Source organism: Pseudorasbora parva, chromosome 21 (assembly GCF_024679245.1).
Source record: "Pseudorasbora parva isolate DD20220531a chromosome 21, ASM2467924v1, whole genome shotgun sequence".
NCBI classification, from domain to species: domain Eukaryota; kingdom Metazoa; phylum Chordata; class Actinopteri; order Cypriniformes; family Gobionidae; genus Pseudorasbora; species Pseudorasbora parva.
The window spans coordinates 31566258-31586387 of NC_090192.1; the positions used below are offsets into that span (position 1 = coordinate 31566258).

At 35.7% G+C, this 20130-nt stretch overlaps 1 protein-coding gene across 6 annotated transcripts in view; it reads left to right on the plus strand.

Annotated features, from left to right (window-relative positions):
• The window catches only part of qki2 (QKI, KH domain containing, RNA binding 2), a 43506-nt gene extending 27951 nt beyond the window's left edge, over nucleotides 1-15555 (plus strand). The window contains exons 4-8 of one of the 6 annotated variants that reach the window (XR_010900273.1): nucleotides 1334-1477; nucleotides 4988-5075; nucleotides 6823-7110; nucleotides 8132-8919; nucleotides 13165-15555. Coding sequence is in view for 4 of the 6 variants with exons in the window: in XM_067430291.1 (XP_067286392.1) it covers nucleotides 1334-1477; nucleotides 4988-5075; nucleotides 6820-7110; nucleotides 8842-8919; nucleotides 13165-13181 (618 nt within the window). In the remaining 2 variants the exon portion in view is untranslated. Of the gene's footprint in view, nucleotides 1-1333; nucleotides 1478-4987; nucleotides 5076-6819; nucleotides 7111-8131; nucleotides 12588-13164 lie in introns of those variants that run through there. The other 5 variants (XR_010900272.1, XM_067430293.1, XM_067430291.1 and 2 more) reach the window with 5 other exon arrangements.
• Nucleotides 15556-20130: the final 4575 nt, after the last annotated feature.

Genomic DNA, 20130 nt, shown 5'->3' on the forward strand with positions numbered 1-20130 from the left:
GCTGTTGGCGGTCTGAACCCTGAGATAAACCGATAGTAACTCGTCTCTAAGCTAACTGTTGCTAAGTGTCTGACTCTGTTGATGTTTTAGGTTTTGTCCATGTGCAGCTGCAGCTGCACAGTTGGAATAAGAGTCTGGAAAAGTTTCCATAGAAAGCGGAGCGCCGTGGAGTGACAGGAAGTGGTCTGTGCGCTCATAGACAACGATCCAAAGTCTTACAAATGTCCCTGGAAAATACTTTATAAAAAATGTCTTGTTGGAACGTGGTCTGGCTGGTTGTGCACGTGCTTCGACACGTCTTCCAGTGGCGCTTATGCGGGCAACCTGAGTCTCTGCAAATCCCACTTCACCCCTTTCTCACGGTCATTTCCTGTCTCTTCTCTGACTGTCCATGACTTTATTTGTAGCCTTTTCGTTATTTTTAAATCCACAATTTGACTATCTATCTATCTATCTATCTATCTATCTATCTATCTATCTATCTATCTATCTATCTATCTATCTATCTATCTATCTATCTATCTATCTATCTATCTATCTATCTATCTATCTATCTATCTATCTATCTATCTATCTGTCTGTCTGTCTGTCTGTCTGTCTGTCTGTCTGTCTGTCTGTCTGTCTGTCTGTCTGTCTGTCTGTCTGTCTGTCTGTCGTTTTGTTCTGTCTGTCTGTCGTTTTATGTCATGTCTGTCTGTCGTTTTATGTCATGTCTGTCTGTCGTTTTGATCTGTCTGTCTGTTGTTTTGTTCTGTCTGTCTGTCTATCTGTTGTTTTGTTCTGTCTGTCTGTCGTTTTGGTCTGTCTGTCATTTTGTTCTGTCTGTCTGTCGTTTTGGTTTGTCTCTCTGTCATTTTGGTCTGTCTGTCATTTTGTTCTGTCTGTCTGTCGTTTTGTTGTTTTGTTCTGTTTGTCTGTCTGTCTGTCGTTTTGTTGTTTTGTTCTGTCTGTCTGTTGTTTTGGTCTGTCTGTCATTTTGTTCTGTCTGTCTGTTTTCTGGTTTGTCATTTTGTTCTTTTTGTCTTGTCATTTTTTTGTTCTCTATCTGTCTGTTTGTCTGTTGTTTTTTGTTCTGTCTGTCTGTCTGTCGGTCTGTCATTTTGTTCTTTCTGTCTATTGTTTTTTTCCCTCTGTCTGTCTGGAAATGAGTTACACTTTTAAATTAATTTTGGATTTAAATTAATTTTACTTGCATTCAAATTTGAATTGTAGTTCTGCATTGTGTTTGACACATCAATTCAAATTCAGGCATTGATTTGAAATTCTTAATTCAGTTTTGAATATTGTACACAGCCCTGGTTCTCAAACAGCTCCTCTTTGTTCTTTTGAACAGGAAGAGCAAAACAGAGGAAAGCCCAACTGGGAACACCTGAATGAAGACCTGCATGTCCTCATAACTGTGGAAGACTCTCAGAACCGTGCTGAGATCAAACTCAAGAGAGCCGTTGAGGAGGTCAAGAAACTGCTAGTCCCTGCGGTGAGTGATGTTTGTCCTTTTGATGTCCTCCTGACCTTGTGTGTATTTATTGAGAAGAGGTTTTTAAAAAATCTGTAGAGTGGCAAAAGCACATCGATTCACCTCAACAAACAACTCTTGGGCAACGCTTGGGCACTGATAAATATATTTAATCTGAGGAGAACACGCTTAATAAAAAGAGCTGCGCTCAGCAGGTCTTCTGTTTTCCTGCTAGTTGCTCTGCAACCTCAGACAGGTAAATATGAGCGGGAGCAGAAACAGAGGAGTCGATTTCCTCCATGAGAATAAGTTTGGAGCCAATGAGCACGCATGACTCCAGATGTGCAAAGGTGAGCACCGTGGGCAGTTTTTAATAGGCTTAATTACCTTTGCTTATAAATTAATGAGGAGCTCAGGACTGAAGGGTCAAGACTCAAAAGATCCCTACAGGGGCCCAACGGAAGTCTCAGCATTGCTCTGGGACACAGAGCTGAATGCCAATTAACCTTTGGGTCTAAAGGAAGTGACAGCAGGTTAGGAGGAAGTGCCATTAGAAGCCTAGTGAGATTTGAGAGAAATGTTCTTTTTCTGTAGTGTTTTTCACCGCGTTTTGTCTTTTATATTTTTAATTTATGTAATCTAAGCTGGATACATTAAAATGTCAAATGACAATTGACATTTTTATGGTTTTTAGGATTTTATTTTATTTTTTATAAAAAAGAGGGTTGAAATCAAAATTGGAACCATTTACTTTAATTCGATTTCCTTGTCCTCTGAAATGATTTTGCTTTTACGCCTTAAATCATGTGTTCTTAACTTCAATTACTGATAAAAATATTATTCTTGTTTAATACCTGTAAAATGAGTTGTATAGTTTTTTCCCCCTCATTAAGTGTTCAGTTTCACTCAAAGAAATCATTTATGTGGTGTTGTTAATCTTAAAAATAAAGCAAAAATGTTGTTGTTCATTAAATAAAGCTTGCATGAAATCTAAATATTAAATGCAAAACTTAAATGAAAATCAGAACTGGTGCTTTGACAACTAACTTCAGTTGAAGTACTAAAATTACTAAAACTGAAATAAATATGAATTAGTTGATCAAATTTAAACCGAAAAAAAAAAACTCATTCAAAATAATACATAAATTAATGCCATAGTATACAGTGTTTAATACATTTGATTAAATACTGCAATAGTTAATAAATAATAATAAAATAATACTGTTACTAATGCAGTTTTCTTAACTTTAATGTGAAATACAAAACATATTTCTTGAGTCTGTGTCATTTCTTGTTGTGAACAGCAGCTATTTAATGTAGAAAGCTGAATAGAATTAGTAGAGAATAGAATTCAGGAATTTCATGTAATTGTGGATTGTAATCCCTTCTCTGCTGTCAAAGAGAGAGGGCTTCTGGACTCCCTGTGGTGCTACCATGGTAACCCTCTTGGGGATGCACTGATCCTTGATTGACAGTTGTGCCCTTTCTCTGCAATGGAATCCTGAATGGGGAATAAGCTCTTTATAAAGTTTAGCACTGTTTACTCCAGGAAGCTCTCGTCTCAAAGGTAAACCCACTGCGTTTGTGTTTGTCTTCATCAAACCATCCAGGGGAAGTGTTCAGCTTTTTTTTTGTCATTGCCTACTCATTCAGAGCTGTGAAACATTTGTAGATGTTGCTTTTTGTAATAAAATATTGTCCAAAGATCATGTTTTGATATTTATGAATTTGATCTGTTTTAGGCAAGTCAGTATCGCAGTGATAAGCCAATGACACTTTCGTCACCATTTTCATATTTTAAAAATGTTAAACGTTTCATTGCCAGTGTAGAAAAAAGTTCTTGTAGCGTTTGTTTTCCAGCTCAAGGCACAAAACATTTGAAAGACATCCCTTCCCCTCAGAGACTAGAATCTGTAGTCTTCCCGTCTCACTTGGGAGAATAATGCATCTCTTCAATTATATATCAAGATATAAAAGAATCCCCATAGCAACAAATCACTCTCCAAGCAAATTCATCCCATTAGTTTCTTTCCTGGTTTGAATGGTGACTAAACTTTTTTCAATATATTTCTTTAATCTAAACTATTCTATCTTGTCCTTATGTTTTATTAACAGTTCATGCTAGTATTGGGTTTTTACTATTTAGCAATCGTAACATTAACCAAAAATTCCACTTTATTTTACTTTGACCATACACTGCAAAACATTTCAGGCCTCTCCAATTGAAAATTTTCCAGATGTGAAATTTTTCCGACATCTAAATTTTTCAGTTGGCCAAATTAAAGTTCTGTGAATTTATATAATTTAATTAAAAGAAATTCAATTTGGCCAACTAAAAAAATTAGATGTGACCAGTCACTGGAAAATGTTCAATTGGAGACCAGTTTTTTTTTTTTTTTTTTTACAGTGTAGGACTATGTGGATCCCATGGCCAAACCAGTTGAAAACCAGTTTTTTGTTAAAGGTTTGAGCTAGAGTTGTGCTCTTCCACAATTTTCTACTAAAAGCTAATGGAAGAGATGTGAATTTCTCTAGAATAACTCAGATTTTAATGTGTTTTGTTGAATCCAGCATTTCCTTTATCAATAATTTTAAATGATTATAACTGTATTTTCACTAACACACAGTCTGACTAGAGGTTTATATTCGCTAGCTTCGGTCATTTGGCTGACAGATCTCAGCAAAGCAAGCAGAGAGAAGAGCGGTGTACACACACATACACACACATATACTCACACTGATCCCACTTTGAAAAGCCCGGCTTTTCTTTCGCTTCTCTGCTTGCTGACATAGTTCATATTATTCTGTGCACTGTCTGCCATGCCCCTCCCTGACTTGCTCTGAACTCAGACTTCATTGTCTGGGAGCTTGACGAAAATCCAGACTTAGTTTCTGATATTTTCTCTTATTTTTGCTTGAATTTTTATATTATTCTATTGATCTATTGCTGCCAATAGATCAGTGCATTTATGGCTGTTTTACATGTCATGCACAGATTAGGTGGGAAACAAGTGTTGTTTCTCAACCTTTTTGACTCCAAAGCCTTCCGTTGTCCACAATATTCGAAGGCCTCATGACTTTTCCAGGTGTATATTACTGTATAAAAAAATATATATATAATATATTTGCTGAGGCCCCTTGGTTGAGAACTACTGGTTTATATGGACTACTTCATCATTAATTGACAAAAAAGTGTCCATTTCATGGGAAGTGAGCTGTGCAGAGGGGTAACAGCTTCCAACATGAGCTGACGTAAAACGGGAATGCAGAGAGGCGTTGATCATGGCATTCGCTGCTGAGAGTAATGCTATCTGTTTTTTTAACCTCCTGCTCTTCGGGGCTGGCTTGTTTTAACAGTGGCAGAGTAAATCATCTGCTAGCTGTTAGCAAGTGTGAAACATTAGGCCACTCCACTGCCCACTTCTGAAATAAGCTAGCAGACTAAAGGTGTAGTCATGTAGAATCTTTTTAAGTAAGCTAAACAATGTTAAATTATTCCTAACAATTTATTTATTCCTTGTGTATGTGCAGGCGGAAGGTGAAGACAGCTTGAAAAAAATGCAGCTGATGGAGCTGGCCATACTCAACGGCACATACAGAGATGCCAATATCAAGTCACGTAAGAATAAAATCATCGAACATAAACCTGTGTTTATCTTTCCAGATTCTCTTCCCATCAAATATTCATCCCTTTATATTGAACTCATTTCTTTTCAAAGTTTTACTTTTTTTACATTTACAACTCTTTTGGACTCTTTAGCTTTATGTTGACAGTGCTGGCTAGATATTGGATTTTATATCCCTATACTGATATTCCTCATACATTCTGATTTGGGGTTTGTTATGAATCTTTTCTGCAGTTTATTAAACCTGAGCCACTAAGTGTATATCTTGCACCCTCTTTGTAGATCATTTCAGTTTTAGATATGCTGTCTATTTTGGGGTTTTGTGAACTTTTTGGAAACTATTAAAATGAAAGCTTCGGTCCTAGAGGGACACTCCTCTGCAGTTTATCTCACACCCTAATCAAACACACCTGATCAGATAATCAATAGCTGTGTCCCAATTCAGAGGCTGCATCCTACGAAGGCCGCAGTGTTGTTAAATGGGACGTTCTAGCCCATGGAGGATTGTTTCTTGTCTCCTAGCAACAATGACAACTGCCATTGATACATTTTTATTTATTTATTTATTTATTTATTTATTTATTTATTTATTTATTTATTTATTCATTCATTCATTCATTCATTCATTCATTCATTCATTCATTCATTCATTCTTTCATTCATTTAAAAGGGACAGTGCATATTGATGAACATATATGTAAATATGCTAGATTTAGCCCATTGGCTACTTTCCATCTGTAGTCCCTGGCAGATCAGGACAAGAAATAACATAACACAATACATGCAGTCATATAAATTTCAACATTAGACTTAAACAACACATCAGAGGCTATGATCACATTGTCTCGGAAGACAATGGTCAGGACAAGAAATAACAGAACAGTACACACATTCAATAAAAATGACAACATTAGACTTAAACAACAATTCAGATACAATGATTATAGACCTGGTTACTCTTGAGCCAATGTTTCAGGTTTGTCTTAAATGCGTTTATTGTCAGACTGTCCCTGCAAAAATGGCAGTAGTGTTTGTACCAGACATTTTTGAAAGTTAAACTATGTTCACCATAGTCCATTTCTGTATATATATATATATATATATATATATATATATATATATATATATATATAATAGATAGTTTATACTCTTTATTATATAATCGCATCTCAGTAAGACATCAACTTTTACACCACTTTATTTCTATTATTAGATACAAACTGTGACAGCCATCGTCGTGCCGCTGTGATCAGTATGAAGCCTCTGAATTGGACATAGCTCATGTCTTCAGGAATGCTAGAAAGAAGGGTTGGGGCTAAACTCTGCTGGACAGTTGCCCATCCCTAATTTTTTTTTAATGCAGGCACTGTCCATATGGATGAAGTAATAAGCAAACTTCTCGTATGTGCTTGTGTGAAATTATTGCATAGGCAGGCAGCTGGTTTATATTTTTGAAATGTAAAAGGGGTCGCACACCGGACGCGAAGCTCAGTGGCGCTCGGCACCACGTCTTTAAAATTCGAACACATTGTTTTCAATGAGTGTACACACACCGGTGGCGGCATTCGGCGCCTGTCCGCGGCAACTCAGGAAGTTGTTCTAAATTTGAATGCCGCTGAGCTTCGCGTCCGGTGTGCGACCCCCTTAAGGCATTGAATTGCCAAATTGAATAGCCCCTAAATTTCTTTTTTCCTCACATCTTTGTGTATTTGCTCTTGTGCATCTTGTTCTGTTTAGCAGCCTTAGCCTTCTCCCTGGCCGCCACAGCTCAAGCTCCCCGCATTATCACCGGCCCCTCCCCGGTGATGCCCACTGGGGCACTGCGTACCCCTGCACCCACCGCACCCACCCTCATGCCCCTCATCCGACAGATCCAGACCTCTGCCCTCATGCCCACGGGCACACCCCACCATCTCGTACAACAGAGCCCAGAGTCAGGCATCATCTATGCACCCTACGATTACCCCTACACCCTAGCCCCTGCCACCTCCATTCTTGAATATCCTATTGACTCAAGTGGTGTTTTAGGTAAGAGACTTGATTATTTGTTTTGGCTTTAAAGGTATTTTGTACAGATTATTCAGTTACCATGATTTGGAGTTATGACTGGGCATTATGATATACCCAAACATTTATGGTATTGTCAACAGGCAGATATTTTGCCATACTGTTCATCTGTCTGTAGCCATTCATATTCATAATTTAATAATAATAATAATAATAATAATAATAATAATAATAATAAGGTAACTCTTTATATAATACTTATACTGTAATAAAGTAAATAGTTCTCCACTTACATTAGATTATGGAATATCGTAAATGTCATTAAGTTTTTTAATCCAACCTTTATTGGACATTAATTATATGTGTATTAAGATTTCTTTAAAGTGTTTACAAATGCATTAAGCCTAAATCCAAATCTAAACATAACCATTTAAAAATAATAATTAATAACATAATGCTGTCAATATGAAACGCATACAATTAGGTCACGTTGTTAAAATACATCAGTTAGGGTTTGGGGATAGAATCATTATTTCTATGGAAAGTCCCCATAATACCCAACGGGTGTGTATGTAAATAATGTCCTACAAAGGCTGGATTAAAACACTTAATTAATGGCATTTTCCATGACCTAATCAAAAGTGAGAATATTTATGGTTTATAAATTGTTAACAAAGCATTATTTAACTCTTTACATATGAGCTAATTAAACATTTTATTAAAACCGTATAAAAAAATGCTTTGTTACTATATACTTATAAAGTGTTACCAAAAGTAATAAAACTATATATTAACATCAAATAAATATTTCATTAAATAACATATATTAAAGTGTTTTTATATTCTATATTTTAAATATATATATATTGTTATTAACATTACATTTTATTATATTTAAAAAAAGCTAAAGTTAATTTTCAATTTTTGTATTATTTTTCTGCATGCACATATACTGCCCAAACCTTTTTTCGAGTACACAGTTTGTCCTCATTTGCTCAGAGATCCAGTAGACTAACTCCAGCGTTCTGTCTTGTCCTTGTAGGTATGGCTTTCCCGACAAAAGGCTAGTAATGCTCAGGGGTTTTACACAGTCTTCAGCCCATACGAGTGTTAAAAATGCTTTGCTTTACAGCCGCCTTGGAACAAAAGAGCAAACGAAGAAACTGATTTTTATAAGAAACAAAAGACTAAAGATCATTACTACTCGTGTTTACACTGGTCTTAACTGTTTTGTTGACTTATTCATAGATTAAAAATGGATATTTTCAGATAAATACTGATAATTAAGCCTTATTACATTCCTCTGTTTGAAAGTAATCTATATTTGTTTAGCTTGTAATATTTGTATCACTTATTTTCTCCTGCAACTGTATCTTAGATATTTAGAGAGTGATCAGTATTATTGCTAATATAACATGCTTGTGAAAAAAACATTCTCCATGAAAGCCTGTAGTGAATTCATATTATCTGAAGCAAATGGTGTGTTGAGAGGAATACAAGGGCTTTATGGTCATTGTATAAATTAGTCAGAGCATTATAAAAAGTGTTTTGATGGAAATACTTCAGATTTACTGGGAAATTGAGAAGGGGAATAACATATGATGTGATTTCACAATGAAGGAAGTCACTTGTGCCTTGTAATTTGGATTTACAAGCCTTGTTTGTGAAACAATTTTGTGTGAAATGTGGTTTTAATGTATTTTGATGAATAATCTGTTAATTCTTGTTTTGTTGGCAATGTTGCGCTCTGAGCAGGTGCAGTGACTACTAAAGTACGAAGGCAGGATATGCGCGTCCATCCTTACCAAAGGGTAGTGACCGCAGAACGAGGTTAGTTTAGCTCCAGTGTTCAAACTGTGCTGTGTGTGTGCGTGTGCGTGTGTTCTCTTCTTCGGTATGCTGATTACACTGTCTTTTTCACTGCATCTCACTTAATACAAAGAGATGAACTGTTTTTAGCAACTTCTAACCTGCCAAACAAAAAGCATCATTTGAGATTTCAGTGTTGCTGTTATCAGGTATAGTACATGCCAGTCACACTGTGCAGGGTTTGTTTACTCACTAAACCTGCCAACCTAGAAATGCATTGAAACTGAAAGTGTCATCATCTTACTTGTATTATATTTTGATCATGTTCTTGGGGTCACTGGAGCGAAGGTTAAAAAAAAAAATAGAATACTGTAACAAAAAAACTGATTTACAATAGTTCAATTTGTGAAAACATTCCAAACTCTTGAGATTTAAGTTCTGTTCCAATATCTAGTGAGCTACTTTCCAAGAGAGCATCATAACCACCATGGAACATTGTTCATGTACAATTTGCGTAACATAAATTGCATTTCACACAGGAGACTCAGCAATGGATTTCAATAGTTTGCAGTTAGCATGTTGCTAAGCTAACAGTGTGATACTATAAGGATAAAGATGAACGAAGGGCGTGAAAATTGGAGGGTTGGAGCATGAACCCCTGACAATGCTCCCTTATGCATTTTTTTACATTTATTATACATTTATATGTTTGTTTATTTATTGGTATTTTGTGTTACCTTACCTATAATCCACACATGCAAAGTCAGTTCTGCAATAAAGTATTATCCTATAGTTAACAATTATTTGTTTACATAGGATATATGATGTATTTTATATTATTTAAGCATCTGGAACCTTAACAGTTTGACAGAATTTTCTACTTCAAAGTGCCATGGGAAGTCAAACTAAGCTTACTCAACATTTTCTTATATTGAATTGATTTATTTCCTATTCCTTAACAGTTCATCAGGCTCATAATGATTTCGGCTATGTCATCTATGGGATATCTGAAGGCCAGGTTTTTTCCTATCAGTCATCATTAGAACAGAACACATTTTGGGAAAAATGATTGTTTGGTCAGTAATTCAAAAAAGTCCATACTTTATAGTTCTAACTTGTACTTGCCTTAAATGAAAATGTACCATATCGTTGTTGTAATTGTTTAACTCTAGTATGTGTTACAGTAAGGCTATAATTACAAGTGAGGATGGCTCCTCAATGTTCCTCAAAGTCGTGATAAATTGTAGTATGGATGGTCATGAGTAGTTTATATAATTTACGCAATTTGAAGATGATGTTTTCTCCTCTTTTCATCCGTCTTTTTAGTTGATATGGCTATTTTAGATCATGTTTGACTTTCTCCATAGCGTTTTAAAGTTGTAAATTCTCAGAAGAATCCCCCCCCCCCACACACACACACACACATAAACTACACCTCTGCATAGAACGCATACTGGCTAAAGTACACTGAACTATTTTTAATCAACACTTGTCAGTAATTAAATTTATGCATTCTAGTTTGCCTTTTACGTGAAGGATACATACGATTCTGCCTTAGGCTAAAAGGAGGTAAAACGAGGCTATCTTTAGCCCTCACATTGCAAATGTGCCTTAAAATACTTCCTCTGTAGGCAGCTCACCAGGTTTTGGAACAGACTATTGATGTATGATCTGATAACTTCAGCACTTACATGCATTGTGTATTGAGACAAACATGACCTGAAGTTTAGTAGATGAACAGCTAGTGTGATAGTGTTAGAACCACTTGGGGTTCACAGAACCTTCATGGAGCCAAACTGACTGTCCGCTGCACTCCTTACACTGATGACGTAGTGATGGCCTTCAGGCTCATAGTCAATGAAGGGTAATGGAGCTCACCTGTTTATTCTTCATTTGTCATTCCTTTGATATCCTTTCTTAGTGTATTTGCAGATAATTTTATGCCGCTTAAATACAGTACATTAGTGTCGCATTTAAATCTACTTTCCAATCCTGATCCATAAAAACTGTTTTTGGCAGCTTACAGAGTTTTTTCCGAATAATGAAACATCTTTACAAGATTTAGGTTTTGGAAGTCTTACATGGTATAATGAAACCATAATACTATTTATCATAGTTCAACCTGGCCAGACCAGCATAACTAATGTTTAGAAGATGGGCGCAATTAGAATATAATGCCAGTTTCCCCCAATTTATGATACAGATGTATACTTAATAATATTCATTGAGAAAATGCAATACTGCATATTCTTTCAGGCTTTATATAAGCTGTATCTCATTACAGATAGATGCTTTGATTTTCTTTTTCCTCCTCGCGATTTGTAATGTATTCTTTCATAATGCCTTCTTTTTCATTTTACATTCTTTATTGATCCTTTTTACTGCAGTTTTTATGTATAGATCAGTTGATAATTGTCATTTAGATTAAAGTCATAATTTCTGGCCTGGGTCACTGAGCATAGTCATGAAAATCTTTGCCTTAAATGGAATAAACTGGATCTAAGGGAATTACAGCACCAGCTTTTAAAGATGGCTGTAATGAAACTTACTTAAACTCATATTACAAACATGTGGATGTGCCAAAATTGTACATATAATAACTATGACTCCTGAAAAAAACTGTAAACGTGAGAATCTACTGATCAATATAAGTAAATTTTACTCCCATAAGACTTAACATGTCATAATTTAATAGACCGATACAACTGACCAGTTTAATGCATAACAATTGTGAAATTGCACAAAAAGTCAAATCTGCCTTGTCTGGCTTACTGCCCACAGCCACAGAAAGATCTTGTAAAAGATTCCTGAGCAGGGAAAATGCCCTTGAATGAAAGGCATTGGATGAAATATTCCTTCCGCTTGGCTTGGGACAGTGTCACATGAGATAGACTAGACTAGTTATGAAGGTTAGGACTTGTTTGAGAGTGTAAGTCATCATAAGCACTGCCCATTTCAAAAATAAAGTAGTTTGGAGTGCTTATGATCCCTTAAACTCCCCATTCAAGAAATTCCTCATCATAAAAATATGGCACAAGTATTTTGCACTGAAGATTTTAAATCACCAGCTCCTAGTCTGCGCTACTCAGACAGAGCAAAGTGAAACAAGGAAAAAAAAAACGAAACGCAAAAAACCTCAAGAGATGTTAGGTTGTTTATCAAATCAGGACGGTCACACACTGTGCCTGCCTGTTAGCACAAGAACAACAGATGAACTGACGAAATATTCCATTTTTGGTTTGTTTGTTTCTTGTTTGTTGTTTTGCAGTAAGCTTCTTTTTGAATTTTGTCAAATGTATGGAAAAAAAAGTTATCGTGTGTAAAGAAAGCAATATGTTTAACTATAAAGCAAGAACATTTATGAAATTCTATTGTATTTGTAAATGAATAGGGAATTTATGAACATGTAAGCTTAGAGAACAATGTCATGTTATTTTTCCATAAGGGGTACATTTTGTTTTTAGGATGTCGTTCCTGTCGACAGTCTTGATACACTGTCTTATAAGTTATAGGCTAAGAGTTTATCAGCTTGCGAAACAAGTAGACTGTGTTCATTGTGTGTGTGTAGTGTGGTTTTAGCCCTAAATTTCAGCCGATGTGCTTTAGTATCATTCTGTATTTTTTTGTTTGTTTTTTTTGTAAATAGTCCAATTTTAAAGGCAATAAAATTTGAGTTAAAAACCCACCAAGCTTTTTGTACTGTCTAGAAATCTTTTGATTAGCCTGTCACTCTCTGATTTTACTTCTCTCGTCACATCTCTGTAACTACTCATGAATCCATATCATTATCACTAGCAGCTTTGTGGCTTTGTATTGAAGCAGCACTCTAATGCTTAATAGCAGTCAGAGGATCCTTCCTCGAAACGTTTGCATCTCTTAATCCACGATCGATGGCCTTTTACATCTCGCTCTCGGTTTCTTCCAAACACCCAAACTCTGTTGACTGCTACTAACTATTAAGTGCTGTTAGTTTAATTCGTAATGACTCTGTAATTGATTTGCCCTTTTGCTTCTTTAACCATTTTCACCTGGGAGATGGGTTCTGGAGTTAAATCATGAGGCTTTCATGATTTTGCTGTGTTAATGTAGACGTTGAGCAGTTTTCTCTTACAGTAGCTGTAATTAGTAATGTCATATTGTCATCCAACCGTCACTAGCTGAAACTAATCTCCTTCTCTATCTTTTTTCTTTTGTGTCTTTTTATGTCCTTTTATTTTTTTTTCGTTTCCCCTCTGTCTGTCCATTTTTTTTTCTCTAACAACCCAGCCGCCACCGGCAACTAACCAATGACCCTCTGAACTCTTCACCCAATGATGACCTGACCATTGCCTGCCTGCTGACCAGTTCTCTGGCTCTCGTCCTTCGCTTCTATGTTTTGGCAGCCTGCTGGTGAGCCCAGAAGCAGCTTTAATTCGCTTAACACAGCCGAGAAGCCGTGATGGCCCCACGCCACCACCCGCAGAACCGAATCACTCCCCTTCTCAAACGTCGGACCTCCTTGGTCAGGTGACCTGCTGGGCTTCCCAGCCTGCACTGAAGTGTCAAAAAGCAATAACGCTGTCTGGGCGACACCTAAAACCCTAATGTTAGCCTTTCACAAGCACACACTAAATAAACACACATCTTTATTTGTTTCTAATTGAGCATAATGTTTAACACTATAAGTTTGAGCACTGCAGTTCTAGTTCTCATACCATCCTGAAGAGTTTACTTTAAAACTGACTTATAGGTCCAAATGTCCATAAGGGATGTAAAAGCCATGCTTGCCTACCAGCGTTTTCTTCAGAGAGCTGTCGAAAAGCATTCAGTCACATGAGGAAGTGTACAAACACTGAACGTCAATTAATATCTTTTTTGATATGAGGGTGCTGCACAGGAAATGATTATATATTTTTCACAGGTGATCCTTTTTTGTATTTAAAAACAAAACAGTATTGTCAAAATGTGATGAACAAACAACGCTTTCCTTATGACATATTTAGAGACCAAAACGGTGTCTTTTTTAAATAATAAAAAAAACAAGTGCCTTATTTTACACAATATCATCAATTATGAACAAGTATGAATGTCCATCAATGTGTTATATGCCAACATATCAGGTATTTCTGTTCAATTCCTCTTTATCGATGATCATGAAAACAAGAGGTGTACAGAACTCCAAAACTAGTGTTTTATGTGCATTTGATAATTTTTTCTTTACGAATGATTAGAGTTTTACCCTGTCACACTACATTAGGTACTACTTGAGCCCTTTATGCTCGCAATCTGTTTTTTGAAAATGTGTGTGTGTATGTTTATAGAGCCATCACTACATCTGTTATACAGCAATGAAGCACATCGACTTCTAAACTATTACTTAGATTCCATATTTTTTTTACTCTGCCTATATCTCAAGGAGCATTTATTCAATTCAGCAGGTTGAAATGTATAAAGGTTTGGGGTTAATTAGTACAGAACACATTTTATTCCTTTTGAAGAATTGACGTGTACTAGAGGAGCATGTTTGTGTGCAGACATGTCACATTTCTCCATACCTTCCTATGCAAATGATTTTCAGTTTTATTAAAATGACTGAATAAATTTCCTTCAGTTGGTCTTCCAGTACCATTTCAGTGCTTAAGAACAATGAGACTAAAAGAAACTAACAAATTATGATTTCATTTGGTTATTTGGTTATCATAACTGGATTTTGAGAAGATACATCTCCTTATTTTTTAAATAATATTGGTTGTATTTATGCAGAGCAAATGCAATACTTTATAGATGTTTGAGGTTATCCGGTTGCATGTCATTTTTTATTTTTTATTATTAATCTGGAAATTGCTCCTGCAAATATATTTAATGGATGAAATGTGTTTTTACGAGTATCTCTGACCCTGTCAGGAACTGGAGTTCTTTGTTAATGTGTGTGTTTTTTTTGTTTTGTTTTTTTGGTTTAGTGTTCGCTTTCCATGCAGTATTACCATAGACCGTGTCGACGTGTGTGAGCATGTGTGTTTACTGATGATTGTGTGAGTGAGTGTTTGTGTATTGTATATGCCAATGAACTGCAACTTGCCATTCAAGCTTATTATTATTGTCATTTTTTATTTCAAACCCAAGCAGCTCCCTGCATTGGAAAATATATGGTCCTATTTATAACCATTGTAACATTTTATAATGTATTTTTCTATCATATTTTGTATGTGAGAAATAACATTAAATCACATTTCCAGATATGAACAGTATGCCTTATTACAAAAATTGATATGAGACATATTATTTTTCCCAAGATGATATAATTCCACAGGTGGTGGAAAATGGAAAACCCCATTTGATGAACAATATTATTTGGTTCCAGCAAGTTTTAAAGTGGTTATGATTTGCTGGAGTGTTTGGTTTGTCATTGTTGCTTTGCCTCTGTGCCTTCTTATGTAAATTGTGAGCTATTAACCATTTCTAGTTATATAATTTGATTAATCTTTTCTTGCCGGTTGTACTAACATTTGATGATTTCTTTACATTTAACCCCGTCAATAATTTCTTTTGTCTGCTTTGAATCTTTAGAACAGGATTTGTGTGAAATTAAGCAAAAGAGTGTTTTACTGACTGAAATATGCTGGACTAAACTCTGTAATGAGAAGCAATAGCAGAATTAAAATCATAGTTTTAAAAAAAGAAACTAACTTGGTCGCTCTTTCTCTTGTGCTTTTTACATGTGCCAGAACACTTTGCCTACTAATCTGATCCAGGTCTGCTGTAGATAATGGAGAAGATCTGGGTCCAAACTTTTCTGCATTTAACATGAACGTGACAGGATGATTATGGGGCAGCAAAAAAGCTCAAGGAGAAGTAAAATCTATATAAATGATACGGTTGTTTGAGCTGAAGAACACCCACCTCCACTTCACAGTTTTATTATTCTCTCTTTCTCAACACTCTCCACTATGTGTGCTTGTTTTTGTATTGTAGCCATCTGTTGAGCTGTTTTGAAAAGTCATAAGAGTCACCAAGAAAAGAGTATCCACAGATAGATTACACCGGTAATTGCCTTTCAATGGAGTCCATTGAAACAATACAATGAAACCAAAACTTTCCAGATTCTCTGAAATGGGTAAGAAAACAAAAGAAGCAAACATTGTCATTTGCAATATAACTGAAGGTCAGTCCAATAACACCCACTAACTGGAATATTTTTCAGCTATGCTCATCATCACTGCCTAACTATAGTAACAAACATCAGGCTTATAAAATGTTAGGTTTAAAATAAATCACTTCCTCATTGGAACAGTGTGAATCCTCAGGGAAATCACAGAGGTCATAACACTTTCTAAAAGCCAATTTTGAGAGGATCTGGAGTCGCGAAGGAAATCTGAATAACCTTCTGAATACGGTTTTTCATTTTTCTAAATGTTCACATAGGCTATTGTTTTAATGAACTTCTGTTGTGTGTAATGGTCTGTGTTTAGCTGATAAAGCTAATCAGACTCTTTTAGTTCCCACAAGACCTCATCACTGCACCCAAGAGTCCTAGTTACTCGCTTTTGTTTCCCTTTCAGTTTATAGCAAAGTCACCAACCATTAAACAAATCTGGTCATATCCAAAAGAACAGCAACAGAGCTGAATCCGTGACTGTCGCGCTGTGACAACAAAGATTGCTTTAAAAGAATCGTTTACTGTAAAATGAACAATATAATATTTATTCACCCTCATTTTATTCTGAACTCATATGCTTGTCCTTCCTAATCTCTTAAAGCTACACTGTGTGATATTTTTCCCCATCTAGCAGTGAAAAGGTATATGACCATCCAGTGAATAATAGTTTCAGTTCCTCTCAATTCTGATTTCGTTTTAACAAAATCATTTTTTTCTACGGTGGCCGACCTTAGTCCAAGATTAACATGGCAATCCCCCTCTTCACATTCGACACGGTGCCATCGAGTGTTAAAGGAACACTCCACTTTTTTTGAAAATAGGCTCATTTTCCAAGTCCCTTAGAGTTAAACAGTTGAGTTTTACCATTTTTGAATCCATTCAGCTGATCTCTGTATCTGGCAGTAGCACTTTTAGCATAGCTTAGCATACATCTTTGAATCGGATTAGACCATTAGCATCGCTCTCAAAAGACTTTTACTATATTTTCCTATTTAAAACTTAACTCTCCTGTAGTTACATCGTGTACTAAGGCCAACAGAAAATGAAAAACAATTTTTTTAGGCCGATATGGCTAGGTACTATTTTCTGCGTAATATCACTGCACTGCTGCAGCCATTGCATGGCAGCAGTTCCCTGACTATTACACAGGAATGAGAGAATAGTCTGTAATCGGTCTAAAAATCAAAACTTTTAATGGCCCCACTTTATATTAGGTGGCCTTAAGTACTATGTACTTACATCAAAAATAAGTACAATGTACTTACTGTGTTCAAATTGTATTGCAAAGAAATTTTGGTGAAATTGTGGTTGGATACGGGTAGAGTTAGGGACAGGTGGTGTGTGTGTGTAAGTTTAAGGGCAGGGATAGGTGTAAGGGAAGTGCCAACTGTGTAATTACAAATGTAACTACAGAAAGTAATTACAGACGTAATTACATGCAGGTATTTTTAAAATGTAAGTACAATGTAAAAACATGTATGTACACAATAAGTGCATTGTATCAAATGATTAATTAAAATGTTAGTACATAGTAGTTAAGGCCACCTAATATAAAGTGGGTCCCTTTTAATTTTCCGTTGGTCTTAGTACACGATGTAACTACAGAATAGTAATGTTATCTTTGAAAATATTATCTTTGAAAAAAATAAAGTCTTTAGTCATTTTTGAGAGCGATGCTAATGGTCTAATCCGATTCAATGATGTATGCTAAGCTATGCTAAAAGTGCTACTGCCAGATACAGAGATCGGCTAAATGGATTCAAAAACGGTAAAACTCAACTGTTTAACTCTAAGGGACTTGGAAAATAAGCCTATTTTTTTTTAAAAGTGGAGTGTTCCTTTAAAACGCGAAAGGCGAAGCTTGAATTTATGGGTATGTCCCTGGCTACTGTACTTTCAAAATGAAGGGACAAAATGGCGACCGGCATTCGAACCCCTCACCCGTATGTATTTTCATGGCTTATTATAAACTTAAGAGAATACTTTATTACTTGAAAGAAGTAAATATACATTAATGAGCACATATATTTTTGAAATAGCTAAGTGTTTTTAGCTAAGAATAAACTTAAAAAGTTACACAGTGTAGGATTCAATTCCTGCCTAAAGTATCACGGTCACGGATGATAAAAAAATCGTAAATCAAAAATGTAAATACATATTGCTCAAATAATGCAAAATGATCAGAATAGCAAACAAGGTGGTCACGGATCTAAAAAAATGTCAAGCATGAATCAACTTTAAACAGATTACAAATATTGTACCAATATTAAACGTTACCAAAATTTCCTTGGTTTTATTACTCTGTATTTGTTATCTGCACGTTTGCTTTTTTTTTTTTTTTTTTTTCTCGAGAATTGAATCCCTACTATGCCGTTATTTTATACAGTTCATATTGGGCTATAAACTCGATGCCAAAAACAACACTCATAAAAGCGTTTCATAAAACTGACGGACTATAGGCTATTCCATGGTTTAAAAAGTATATTTTTGAGAGAAACAGACCAAAAGACAAAGCTTTCTGTCGGGGTGACCAATTTAAACACGTTCGGAAATCGGCGAGAGGAACTCTTTGGCCATCGCGTGGATTGAAATAAGTGGATTTCGGCAGCGAAAATTCTGACCGCAGAAAGAAAAATAATAAACGGTGGTCTGTTTATCAAACAAAGTAATCATATGACTTGAGAAGAATTAAGCACGAGTCTTAGACTGGGACTAGCCTACCTTTATTCTTGTTTTTGGAACTTATGTGGTACATTAAATGTTTGTGAGATGTATGAAAAAAGAGATTGAAATGCAGCATATAGGCTTTTATGGAGCATGAAGGTGAGTAAATAGAGGTTTTTCATTTTAGTTCTACACTGTTCCTTTTATAGCACAAAAATGGACATGCACTCAGAGGGAGAAAGTGAAATAGATGGAAAAAGAAAGAGTGCGATTAATTCGCTCCCACAGAAGGCAAACTGTTCATTAAACACCACGCGTTTTGTGTTAAATGGTTCCTGCCTGTCCCAAATTACTAGCTGCTATGTTAGGTAATCATCCCCCCCCCCCCCCCCCCATCCTTTCTCCATCTCTAACCTGCAATTAAAACCTCAATTTCCTGTCTTGTTCTTTGTCTGATGCCCCCTCCTACCTCCTTAACTTTACAGCATTGCTTACCTTATCAAAACACAGCCTATACCTAAAGTAATGGAGTGTAATGCAGCAGCACGTTTAATGAGTGGAATGGATAACGGTTTTAGTTGATGGCTAAAGAGGAAAGATGAACTGGGCAAGTACTTGTATAGAGCCTATGAGAGAGAGACACAGTATCCTCTGTTGACTCGCACTCTGACTTCCCCCTCAGAGGCTGCGATGACCTTTACAACCTTTATGCCCACAAACAAACTGAGAACTCTCAGTCCTAACTTACCAAACGAAAATAGAACATTTTACTTCCCTCCTTCCTTCCTTCCCTGTCAATCTACTGATCTTATTGGATGCCAATGGCAGGCCCAACCCAAAGTCAGTTTAAGGAAGAGGCAGCAAAATCCTCGTAGATAAAGAAATAGGGATGTCGCAATACAACTCAATATGGCGGCTGGTTTTCAGTTGAAGGCAGTTGTGATTTCTATTTTGATAGCTTCAACCACACACCTTAAACCGCTCTAAAACACTTTACTGTCCTTCACAGTCAATTTATTTTAGTAATATCTGTCAGATACTCGACTACATGTTATTGGTTGTAAAAAAAAAAAAATCCTTTTGTAGTTGCACATTAGCTAGTCCAGCATTCATTTCAGCTAAGGAAGTTGGTATGGTTGAAAATGTTCGGTTTTATTAGCAATTTTAATATTATTGAAGCAAAATATGATAGCAGGTGGCATTGTCAAGATCTTAAAACTGCAGGTATATGAAGAGGCGTAACCATTAAAATTTTTAATATTTACATTATGTTTGGCAATACAGCAGTAAGTAAGACTGATGTGGTGTAAGCATTTAAAATTATATATATTATTATTTAATGCATTTAAGCATTAAAAATTATGTATTATATATATATATATATATATATATATATATATATATATATATATATATATATATATATATATATA